The 13,168-nt window shown below is 43.3% G+C and overlaps 1 protein-coding gene across 1 annotated transcript in view; it reads left to right on the top strand.

Annotated features, from left to right (window-relative positions):
- The window catches only part of LOC119180249 (guanine nucleotide-binding protein G(o) subunit alpha), a 41,451-nt gene extending 28,756 nt beyond the window's left edge, over positions 1–12,695 (top strand). Inside the window, exons 10-11 of the mRNA XM_037431396.2 lie at positions 1,662–1,852; positions 12,179–12,695. Coding sequence (XP_037287293.2) covers positions 1,662–1,852 — 191 coding nt within the window. The 3' untranslated portion in view covers positions 12,179–12,695. The remainder of the gene's footprint in view (positions 1–1,661; positions 1,853–12,178) is intronic.
- Positions 12,696–13,168: the final 473 nt, after the last annotated feature.

The following is a 13,168-nucleotide window of genomic DNA, read 5'->3' as shown; positions in this document are numbered from 1 at the left end:
TGAACCAACATTGACGATGCCTTTCAACGCTCACTTCATGCCACAGTCCACACTGTACATTTTCGAAGATCATGTCCCGCTGTTCCTCGCACAGGCCTCCACGTGTGTTCACTTCTCCAAGATAGTCAGCCAGCGTGGCAAATATTTCATCACGCACTTTACCATACACCTAGATGTTCTCTGACACATACCACAGCTAATGTTGCCACTGTGAGATGAAGATTAAGCTTTCAAAAAGAAAAGAAAAAAACTTGCCCTAAGCACTGAGTGACTGCACCCCACTCAGCCACCGGCAGAAGTGTTTTGCCAGCCGCCGCCTTGCACATGCACCGGTGACGTCATGCTGTGACGTACCCCAGTAGAGGTCTATCGTCCGCAAAGGCTGGGGAGACTGTTCGTATAACACCGAATCACTGCGTATTTTATATGTTGTAGTCCATCCAAAACAACCTTAAGATTCGTCCCATCAAGGAATTCGTGTTAACCATAGTTGTATCATCGAGGTTCTGTGCCAGGCAGAGAGTAGCAAGAATGAGAAACAGAACGGAAGATGAGGCCTAACTGGCTGTTGCAGGCATTGATGTCACGAATGGCGGGTGTCAGGTTGCATCCTCTACACAGGGTAACAATTGCGTGATAAATGTGTTAAGGCAACTAAAAAGCTGTGGCTGAGTTCTACCACTATTTTTCAATGGCTTGTGCCAGAACACCTTTTAAAGCGAAAGCTGTTATGAGGTCACAACACGGGTAACGTGCACCGCAGTTTTTGGCCACCGCTGCTGCCACCATTGGTGTCCATAACCATCATAGTACAAAGTAAGAAAAAAAAAAGACTTAAGTAAATAAACACCAAGGACACAATGGGATTTGAATCCGGGTCCCCTGCGTGCCAGCCCAGTATTCTACCAAAGAGCCATGCCTGTGCTTGAAACTCTGTTGCAAACTGACCTTAGGCAGGCTTGATGTCGAAAAAGGAATTGCATTTTTATTAGTAATAAAGTGTTTTAAAACAGCAAAGGAACAACCAGGCATCACACAATGCGAATTGCGTAATGAGTGCATCATCGAATGTTCCAACCCATTACAAAAGCTTCAGGTATAATTTTTCTTCATCAGCCAGAGCATCAAAAATTGCACAGAATTTCTTGCAAGTATGTAGCGGGTACCATATTTGTCTGAAGAATTGCGAAGAATGGCATAGTGAATGCCCCCCTACTACACAAAAGGTATGGTGATTCATGGCATAGTGGATACCGTGCAAGTGCACTTGTCCCAGTTACCCAACCCAAATAGTGTGTTCAGCAAAGGCTCTGAAAGGCCACTCTTGCAGCTTTTGTTGTGACTGTGCCGTGCGTTCCGCGCAAGCCTGGTGTTTCTTTTTTTCTCTTTCCCACTTCTCTTTATAAAGGTTGTCAGATTGCAGTGGAACCGCTGTGACAATGGACTGCGGATCTGTGTGCTACACACATCACGTATGACGGCACCGTAATAACGTGTGAGATGGTAAACTCGTAGCATCACGCCTGCGGAACTTAGTGTTGCTATCTACCACTAACCTCACTGAAGTCATACGACTGTGAAACACATACAGTGATCCAAGTAGATGCCCCTGTAGCTGAGACAATCCACCCAATTCAAGTTGTGTGCACAAATGCATGCAGGTGCCGACTATGACGTGGACAGCGGCGCACTTTTCATCCAGCACAAGTTCCAGAGCCGCAACCGGGACCCGAACAAGGTCGTGTACCCTCACTTCACCACGGCCACCGACACAAGCAATGTGCAGGTGGTGTTCCAGGTTGCCATGGACACTGTCCTGAGGGGAAACCTGCGCACTGCCACGCTTCTTTAGGTGACCTTCCTATGCGGTCACTCTGTAGGCAGTTCGCAAACAAGCCCAGTGATAGGTGGCAACGCCATGCTCGCAAATAAGATGTCGGTGATCTCGGGACGATGTCCACAGTTTCTTGTATGCTTTGCGAGATGCAGCAGCTGCCTGTCTACATGTACGCTTGCTTGCAGGGTTTCGTTATTGAGATATAGGCAGCCAGTTCGCACAGGTAGTGGAGTTGGTTGTGTCTTTGTACATTTGCTCATTGTTTGCATCTGTAGATACTGTAGGCGTCTGTGCCGCTCTTGGTCAGTCGGGCGTTTATCGGTTCATTTGTAGTGTAGGTCGGGTGATGAGCAGCATTTGTACTGCAATCTTCAGTTGACGCTGTTGTCTTGGCAGAGAAAAAGAAATTGGGGAACCTTACGTCATCCGCCAACGTATTATCCATCGCGAAATGCCGTGTTAAAAATGAAATGACCCACGGTGGTAATCTAGTTGTTATGGTGCTTGACTGGTGACTCAAAAGGTGGCAGGATTGAATCTCATCCGGGCTGGCTGCATTTCGGTGGAGGCTGAACGTGCTCAGATTTAGGCGCATGTTAAGGAACTTCAGGTACTTGAAATTTTCGGAGTCTATACGGCATAGCCCTATCATTGTTTTGGGATGTAATGCACCAACAAAAACAGTCGATCCCGGATATATTAATAATTCATAATACAAAATATGCGCACTGAAGGCCTAAATTAAAGCATTTCAGGCCTCAGAAATCATTACATGTGCTAACATAATGATTCACTCACAGTTTAAAGAATAAGGTGTGAACTACAAATTTATCGTACTTTATTTTGCATAAAATATCTTGCACACTGGCAAACTCCAGTCGTCCTCAATATCATTGAAGCTTTTCGAATAAGCAAATTCAGCCCCTTCGGCCACAACAGCGTTAACTGACGCAGAACGCCGATGCAAGCTTTGTTGCCGATGCAAGGTTGGTTCGCAACAGCAGCGAAGGCATTGGCATATTCAGAACTGCAAGGGTACACTTTCGGGGCAACAGCAATGGCAGCCATGATTTCAGCATTGATGCAGACAGAAACAGCTACATCGTCATCTTCACCAATCAAGTCGCTCACTGTCCGAGATGGTGCCCGGAAACACTGATAAGTTGCAGAATTCACTGAGGCACCGCATGTGGTTGTCAGTCGTCATGGCGCACCCGAAGTCATCACCTGGTCCGCAAGGAAAGTTTACGACGGTGCTTTAGTAGATGTCGCTCAAAGCGCCGGTCATGCTTTTTATCGCTACATGCGGGTCGACATTCTGTTCCAACTCCTGAATGAAAATTTATAAGGAACGAGGCGAGAAGTACACACGTCCATAAAGATCAAAAGACAATGCCGAGTTCCATCTGATTTTCCACATGTTGGCGATATCGATGTCACTTTTGGTTTTGTAGCTGGCAGCCGCTGCTTTTAGCTCATAGCCTCCAAAACATGCATAATAAAACCGAAAACACTAAAGGAAAAAAAATGTCACGAGGTTGCACATCGCGAAGGACATGCTTTCCAGGCTCGCATGCCCATCGCATGCCATTGTGTGCTAACAAGCAAGGAAGGGAATGTGAATTCTGCAACCAGATCGTCGAGTCACTAAGCATTCTCACCTTGGTGTCCTTGGCAATTGGTCTTTTCGAAAAACACTACGCCCTCGCGTTAAGACCTGCAGATCATGCATCAAACATACCAGTGCATTTGCAAACACCGCGCAATGAATCAGAACAGTGTGATGGAATAACACCGCTTTTTCATCACCTGTGCATGAAAAGGGATCAGAACTTGTTAGAATGCGGCCGAAAATTGATCAATGTTCGCTAGGAAAAATTCACTTCCTGGGCTTCGGCGCAACGCAGCGTCCGATATAGCGGATTTGCCGTCGTGCGGGAGTTCGATATATGGGTGCACTGGTCCCGTACTTTTGCATGGGAAATTCAATCTGATTTTTCAGCTGTTCGATATAGTCAATAATTTGATATATCTGGGATCGACTGTGTTACTGTAGTACTAGTGTTGCCAATGATGCATATGTGAGCGACCTCTACATTGGTGTTGACTGGCAGAACTTGAACTCAAAGTACAGATCTTACAGCATGTTTTGTTTACCTGCTGGTGTAAATTTTTGTCTGCTGTGCTGTTAACATGCAACCTCCATCCATGCAGAGCAAGGAATGTACCTACTGTATCACGATTGGACAGGGCATCATGGGACATCACGATTAGTGTTGTTGCCGCAGTTAACATCTCCTGCAACACGAAGCTCAATTTGTTTTTGGATGTGGGCACAAAAGTCATTTGAAAATCCAGCCAAGTGCTGCCTTTCAATCTAGCATAAAACATTAACCACTTTTCATAAGCCTCAATCTGTAACTGAGAGCTATGTCTGTCTAATTGAAGGCACGGAAGCTTGGGCTAGTTAGTAACACATTAGGAAGCAACTTTGAATTGCCAAAAAACAAGACTGAAAAGAAAGCACTCATTTTAGGGCTCATCCTGTTTACTCTTTCTTTTTGGTCTTGGTTTTTTGGAGTTTAAAGTTCTTTCCTACTGCCTGGTTACCTCGTTGCTCAGTGTAATGATGAATCTCTGTCAATGATTTCTGAAATTGAGAGTGCCCTGGCCCCACTCGCACTCCAATAATGTTTACACTTGCCATAGGATTATCGACCTTTCGGGTATTCTTCATTGTTGTACCCGTTGCACTGCCAAGGATGTTCTAAAAAGAAGTTGCTGAAGTTTGAAATGCATCCAGAAAGTATTATGAGACCTCCACCGTGTTACCAGTGGCGTAATAAGATGTTTTGTTTCAATCAAAGAACAAAGGAAGCACTTTCCTTGCAATCGCTATGGGATTAAGGTGGCCAGTATTGTCATACAAGTGTTACTCAACACGTCTTTGCGTCAATGTTGTCAGAATGAAGCATTCTAGGTCTTTGCAAATTTTGTTGCATACCACATCAGTGATGATCATTCAAAGATGCTTTTCACCAACTCTTGTCAAGAACAAACCGTTGGTTCTTCTTTTATGCCATATTTACTCGCATAATAGGTGCATCCCCAGTTTGGTCGCAACAAATCAGATTTTTTTATTTCCGCGCATAATAGGTACACCCGGAACTTGGCCGTGATCAGTACTTCTGTACCGTATTTGCACGGCCCTTTTCCGTTGACTGAAGCGAGGAAAAAGGAAAGAGAAAAGGACCATGACAGCACTGCATCAGCTCTGCGGGCTCGCCGAGTGAGGAAGAAAGACGGTTGCTTAGGTGTAACCCTTTTATCGGTGCCGGCATGGCTCTGGCCGCTAGCTCGGCCGCGTGCGGTCTGTATGGAACATGTAATTGCATCCCCGTCAAGTGCGCATTCAGTTTCCTGTCCGAAAAACCATCGTCTTTATTGCGTTTGTTACGTCATCTGCAAACTTGAGAGCTTTTCGGCTTTTTGGTGCGAGCTTTCGCCTTTGCTGCCACCATACGGACTTTCAAGAGGTCAGCGGATTTTTGTTCCTGTTGATTTCATGGTCGCGAACCTAAGCATTGTATCACGCGCATTGCTCTTGGGTCAGTTCTTTGAGTGCAATCTTTTCGATGGCCAATCTTCATGTTGTCGCGTACAAACTTCCTGTGACAACATGCTGAATCGTAGCCTAGCTAGGCCTAATCACAGTTGGTGCTTTTCGGTGGCGGTCGCGGCGGGTCAAAGTTGAGGACTGACAAACAAGGTCTCCAAGAAAAAAAAAAAAACCCGAAGCGTCGCGGCTGTCATCGCTTCTTTCGAAGAAAAGAAAGTGCTAAAAAAGAAACTTTCTCGCGTTTCGTTTTCTGCTTCCTCGCTGTCTCAGGTTTTTCGCCCATGCTTCCTGCTCCGCAACCGCTACTCTGCCTTGCTGACCTTGCCCTCTCGTGTTGCCCTCGCCTCTGCGCTTGTAAACCTGCAGCGTAGACGTTTCAACATACAGAAAGAAAAAAAGTTGCCTTTTTCTTCTTTTTTTTTCCTCCACACCGTCGCGCGTCTTTCGAGAAGCAAGGCGTCCATTCGCTTTGTAGTCTGCTTGCGTACCGCTCTGGTGATCGCGACGAATTCCAGAACACGAGTTTGTAGTACTGAGGCGTTGTTAATATAACGTGGAACTAAATTAATGCTTGTTATTCTGAAAAGTTTGTTATTCTGAAGTAAGTGGTAGGGAAATAATTTTACATTGAAACTATTACCAGTCGGTGTGGGACTTTTTAAATGTTCGTTAATAAGAAAAGTTCGTTAACGTGGGGTTCGTTCTACCGATATTTCACTGTAACTCTTTTCAGTAGCCCTACTTTTGAAAAGAAAGGGAGCTTGGTTGACGCTGGTAACACTCGAATGGTGGTTCGGAATTTGATTTTAATGTATAGGATATTGGGTGTGAGCCCATGTAATTGAACAATCGGTACGGTTCAGCGCACTAAATTTTAGTCATGATAATGCGCATAATCTAGGTAGCCTGAAACGTAATCGACAAATTTCCACAACCCCACAAGGGTGCTTTCTTTTCATAGTTTTTTTTTTACGTTAATTTCATTGGCAGTGCAGATCTTTCTATGTTAATTTTTGGAAATTTGATTGCCCACCGCGTGGCATCGTCGATTCTTGGGCATGCGAGACTGCAAGCTCAACACGTTTTGTGCTAGTGTAGCCTGTGAAAAAAGGTTGTTTCAGCTGTAGCGTGGATATTCATGACATCGGCGACTTACGTTATCAACGGTCTATGCTGCAGTTGGGAATGAAATTTTCGGAAATTTAACCCCTCATAACTGGCATATCCCGAACTTGAAACCGGATTTCCTAGAAAAAAAAAAAAGTGCACCTATTATGCGAGTAAACACGGTAATTGGTCCAGCGTTTACACAGACCGAGCAATAGTTATTGATTTGTAAGCCAGTCAGTTATGCGCACTGGTCTCTTGTCAAGAACAAACAACTGGTTCTTCTTTTCTAATAATCGGTCCGGCATTTACGTTTAAGAGAGCAATAGTGATTGATCTGTGAGTCAGTCTCTTTTACACACTGGCTGATTGGCCTGCCTTGCTCTTTCCTCCTCCACTCCAGTGGCTTCTTTATTTAGGACGTACCTTCCTTTAGGAGATATGTCTTTAGGTGTCGAACAAAAAATGCAGAATGTCATTTTATGTCTTTTGAAGAACAAGTTGCAGCTTGCGTGCAATACTATTTGCAATCTCTCTTCTCAACCGCCCTTTCCTCGTGTTCGCACACATGTGGCATCGGCTGTTGCCAGCTTCAGTTTTTATTTCAAAACTCTTTGGTTGTGGATCTTCAACCCCGGTGTGATCATGGGCTTGCCAATTTTTAATTTAAGGTTTTTCTGCCATGCGGTGGCACTGTGCAATATTACGGTAAACTGCTCGTCCCAAGAAGAACTGGCTGCAGGTCATGGCTAAACAGAAATTACCGTTTGGACATCTGTCGTATCTTGTCATATCTTGCACATGTTTCATGAGCACATCTTCGGCTGGTCACTCTATAGAACTGGGAAGTACAGTTGCACGGAGGTACACTCAAACCTTGATACAACTCTGTAGAACTGGGAAGTACAGTTGCACGGAGGAACAGTCAAACCTCGATACAAAGAATTGGGATATAACGATTCATTGGTTGCAATGAAGTAAGTGACCAATAAATTTGTCATTCAACTGTGTTACAAATAATTGTTTATAAGGAATTTTTGGATATAATGAAGTATTTTGGTAGCAAACATGACTTCGTTATAATGAGGTCTGAGTGTATTTGGATTGTTAAAAAAGCGCAGTCCTAATTTGGCCTCTCATTTAAGTATTTTGCATCGATTGAGCGCTCTGACATTATTGTCGTAATTTTCTGAATGTTGTTCAGTTAAAAGCAGCTGTGAGGTCTGTTTGTTGCTTTACCACGCAATTTCAACGTTGTAACCAATTAGTTTGAGGTGGTACTGTTTAACAGAATGCTCGTGGAAATTATGTACTGGTGTCCTTTCTTTCTTCGTGTTGTTCTTTTGTTTGAAAATCTCGCGGCCATTGCTGGAGTGACCAGCCGAAGACAGTAGTTACCAAGTACCTCCACATCATTCTTGAGCAGCGAGTTTTGAGGGATGCTGTTGAATCAAAAACAAAATAATTGTGTCATGTATTTTTAGAACAGTATACACATTAGTATTTTGGTTGTGGTTCCTATGTGACAGATGTGTCCATGAAGAGCAGCCTTCCTTTTACCTTGCTCACGATTAAGCCAGTCCGTGCAGCTATTGGTGTATCCTATATAAAGCTCACACGTGGTGCCAAGCACTTTGTAGAATGATAATTTCTTGGAAGGATCATATCGAATAATGCGCCCCGCATTTTCTCATACATGTGTGTTTTCCGTGTTCAGAAGCAGTGGGCAATGGCGGCTATAGAGAACAAACTTTCTCTCTAGATTTTTCTTGGTCATCTTGTTCACACGCATTTGTTTTTCTGATGATGTCGAAAAACTCTTTGTGGACCGTGACTAAGAGAACTATGGTGTGCAAAAAACTATCTTTGGGTAGCCCTATTTTTGGTTCACCACTTGGCCACCAAGCATAACTGCGTTTCAAGCATTTCAGCAAACACTTAAAATGAGCATCGAAATGCCAACTGCATGGTGAGCATGCTGTAAAGTTAACTAAAATGATTCCGTGCACTTAATTTGCGCTGGTGTTAGTTTGATTATCATTTTGGTGCACTGATCTAACAGCAAATGGCTGCAAAAATGACTGTTTTAGCTGCAAAACGCCATCATAAACTCTCCACGCTGTCGAAGAGTCAACTTGTTCGCCCAAGCGTCACTTGGCCTTTGCTGCAAGGTGAAACGAAGATGTTGTAATAGCATCGTCGTGTTCGGTTGTCATTTTGGTTGTGAGCGCTTTTTCTTTCATCTCTGCGTCAGCCATTTATAACTTCGAATCATCGTCACCGCAAGGTTCACAGGGTAGCGTGTGCGCCACACCAGTGACGAATCTGGTTTTAGTGAGCATCGCAAACAAAAACCGGTGATGTGGCTGTTGTGAGACACCAAGTGTACCACTTCACCAGACAGGTTTTTTTTTTTTTGTAAATGTGTCGTTTTATCTAGTATGGACTACAGGTGTTGGAGATTTCTTCACTTAGGTCTTGTTTTGTTCTGTTTTTACATCTAAATTTTCGAGAGCTTGCACATTAAGCTGAACCAAAACAATGCATATTTTGTATTACTTGATGTACTGAGCTTTCGCGACAGCTTCTTTCTTTCAAGTGCGGTGGCCTAGAGGTGTTACGTCTCACTTGCAAGCCTGATATTGCTGTTACATTAGTTCTTTGTTTTTCGTCTCCAATCGTGAGGGCTACATTTTCTTGATATTCTTTCATTCTTATTTCAGTGATTACCTATTAGGAAAGATATGATGTGAAAATGGAGTGAATGGTTCAGTGTATCATGAGCAACATGTATCAAAGCCAGCGTCGCTGTGTTGTGACAATAATGGATTTCCTCTTCAGCTGACGTTGCAGCAACGGGTCCAGTGTTGTGAAACAGGCCTTGGTTCCAAGTTACCTATCTCGCACATATGTTTCCCATCCTTCAGTGCTTCTCAAGTGTCGTTATTTTGCACGACGGAAGCAGATCAAGGAGAGTCTGCTACATAGAAATTTGTCGTCTTACATGTCACTAGCCTACGCTTGCGATGCTTGGAAATGTGTCCGTCAGCCAATTTTCTTCTTCCTCCTTGATTCCATTCCTTAATTTATCGGTCGTACATTCACCCATCTAGAAAACGATGCTCTGACCGTACTTCTTCATATTCTGCTTTCTTTTTCTCCGAAAAAAAATAAGCATTGCTTCATTATATGGTTGTGAAGCATATATATACATGCACACATATTTATTGTCATCGTTTTTATATTTCAAAATTGCTTGTGGTTTGGAAGCCACATAGCTATTTTTTTTTTCTTGTAAGTAGAATTATCTGCCCTTTTTCAAAGCAGTATGCGGGAACTGGAGATTTCGCTGTGAACTAATAATTTCAACACAGCATGGAGTAGGTATTTATGATGCTCAAGGAAATGAAGCCAAAGATCGAAAATTGAAAATCGCTCTGAAATCTACCTTCCAGGGCTGTTTCGTTTAAAATAGATAACAGGCTAGAATACATGTTTTTGAAATAACATTTCATTTCCTTTTTTGAGCCTAACATCCTACTTTCAGCCTTCTAAGTGCATGGAACTGCAAAGGCAAGTGGGGATGACACTTTGTTAGACTTTTTTTTTCTGTACTTGGGTGGAGGATGCTTTACACGTGTTCTTTCATAAGGGTGTGAATGACCAGTGTATTTTCACACTTAAAAGTATTGCGTAAGTGTGCACGTGATCCTAAACGTATTAAGCAACAGTTTAAGCAATTCGTCCTATAGTCAAGTAAATGTGTGAAACGTTAAGCGGTTGTTTCTAGGCCTTACAATTGCATTTGGTTCCAGAGAGGCCATGACGGGATCATCCAACTATTTGCGGTTTTCAGCAAAGACTAGAATTAGAGAGTTTGTTATTTCTTTTAAAGATATGAAAAGTGTTCCATAAAAGAATATTTTAGTGCAAAGCAAGTCGTAGAAGTGGCCGGCTGTACACTCCTTCCTACGCCGGTGACCGCCATTTTGCCATGGCGCGTGTGACGTCATGATCCAGAAGGAGCAGAGCTGTAGTCTTCTTACAAATTTCGGCTACTTCAAATTGTTCTATTTCGATGCCAAGCTGGAGAAAGCCAAGTTATCTCAATCTCACGCGCAGCTAACCACGGTCCAATATCATTCGCTGGAAGTGGCGTAACAGCTAGTCGCTTGTTACGTCACTGCTCGCAAGTGCACTGTGAAGCCCAACACCAGGCAGCCCGCGTGTTTATAAAAATGTTCAACTATAAGTTAAATGCTCAACCAAACGCGCTAAAATTTGGCCAGCATGTTTCTGAATGCACTAGGATTAACCCACGTAACACAGATTATGATTGAAAGTTGGGTGTCGTGGGCCCTTTAAGCTATTGCTTAAGTGTAACCAAGTGGTCCACTACACTTGAGCTATTGTTTAAGTGTGGTAGAACTAGTGCTTAAGTGTGACCGCACGCTACTGCTTGCACACTTGAGCTATTATTTAAGGGAGAGCAACAGTTGCCCTTATATTACGAGATGGTTTTGGCCACCTGGTGGCAATGACAAATGGGCTTTCCTCTTTGTACTCCTTTATTTTTTTATCATCAATTGTTATTGTTGTCACTGCCGTGTGTGCCTTATGCATTGTTAAACTCCCTTGTGGGCGGTATCTTTGTTGGTGTTGCGGTCATTTTGTTCGTCTTTGGGTGGGACTGGTTGGGTTATCTGGGGGTAGCACTGTTGTGCACCACCTCCTATTGTTGTCAATTCAGTGTGCATTCGAGTGACCTGTTTGATAGCCTGTTTTACTAAAACCTTTCTACAACAAGGCTGTGTGTGAAAAACACGTACTGCTGGCTAGGAAAATTTACAGGATGCTTGGTCTCGTACCAGACGTTCATTTTCGGTTTGTTAAATGGGCACCTTTCGCTTCGATACTAAATCACAGTGTAGGTCGCAATAACACCAGCTGTTGGGACTAAGTAGTCGAGGTGTTGCACTGCATGGTACAAAGCCACGCATTCAATCCCCTGCCTTGGCTGATTTTGATGGGGCGAAATGCAGAAACATGCGTACAGTACTAACGGACTGAAACAAGACCATTTACGTCTAAGTAATGCACACACTTTCATTTCCACTGTCTTAAGGTTGAGTCGTATTGGTGTAATTTCGACTCAAATATGCAGATTAGGGTCATCATCATCTTTGGTTAATAGGTTCGCCCATCTCGAGCAATTATGCATACCAGTCACTGTGCTGAAAAATTTCGTGTCACGTTTGAATCTGTGAGTACTGTACCTTGATTTTGATGCATGATGAAAAAAAAACTGGAAAAATAAGAACAGGTGGTTAAATTTAATTCAGAGTTGTCCACTATGGTATGCCTCACAATTGTGCCATGATATTGGTTCATTAATTCCCAGTGGTTGTAGGTAGTAAAAGGTATTGCGGATTAAAACATTTTGTTTAAAGCTCCATGCACAGGTGTTGTGAACACTCTAGTGTTTGAAAGCAGTCGTGCGGCTCGTCAGTTTTTGTAGGCGACTCTACAAGCCACGATGTAGAAGGGCTTTATGTAGAGGGCCTCCATAATGTTATGCATTTAGCGCTCAGCGAGTCTCTTTTTTTGTCTCCTAGGACTGTTCTGACAGATGGATGTCCAGGTCTGAAGTAATCGTCTCGTGTGGTTGTGATGCAGCATTTTTTTTTAACGCTGGGATTGGTTTTACGCGTGCCTGTGTTGATAATGCTCATTGTAGCAGGTTGTAGCAGTCGCCTGTGCTAACAGGGTCGATGCAGCCCTGCTTTTTGCCTTTGTGTCGACGTGACGGTTTTACAAGAGTGGAAAGGAGAAAGCGCTTACAAAACCTTTTTGCTTTGTACTCGAACAAGGTATTTGGTGTTGTGAAGACATGTGTGCGTGTGCGAGACAATAGTGCTGGTAATTTTTTTTTATTGTGACCAAGTATTTTATGATGAGCTGAAGCAGTGTTTTTCATGCTTGGCAGCTCGGGACCAATTTACATGGATGTACACGTGCCTCAAGTGCCATTCTTTTTACAAGTGTCTACATTATTATGTGCAGCTTGGATTTTGTTTTTCTGCTTGTAAGGAGCTGGTGGAGCTTAAAAATATTGATCTCTTTTATATGGAAGTTGTGTCTGTGTGTTCTTTTCTACCCGTCATACACACATATTGCAACTCATCAGTCATCGTGACTCATTAAAAGAGGACTTGGCATGTACACAGACACTCCGACGGCAAGTCTTTAAGATGGTGCACAATACCAAATGTCATTGACACAGTGCACCTGACAGGATTGAAAAATGACACAGAAACCTACCTACGCATCATCGTTTCTAAATCCTGTGTTACATACACTACGCCAGGGGCAACCTTTTCAGCAGGAGGGGCCAAGTTGATGAAGCCAACTTCGCGAGTGTCTTGCTTCAATTTCAGAGGTTCTGGGGTTTTGCAGATATGGAGCGAAAATTTATGCATTGACAACAAAGTACAGAACCGGGACAGAAATCACGTTTATTTTGAGCACGCATGTCACGACGTTGCAATCTACAAACATAGGTTACAAGCGTGAACAACATATGAGGTAAAAACTGCTTAGTTGGC

Source organism: Rhipicephalus microplus, chromosome 7, assembly GCF_043290135.1.
Source record: "Rhipicephalus microplus isolate Deutch F79 chromosome 7, USDA_Rmic, whole genome shotgun sequence".
NCBI classification, from domain to species: Eukaryota; Metazoa; Arthropoda; class Arachnida; order Ixodida; family Ixodidae; genus Rhipicephalus; species Rhipicephalus microplus.
Note: the sequence above shows the minus strand (reverse complement) of the source record. Positions and strands in the feature narration are given on the sequence as shown.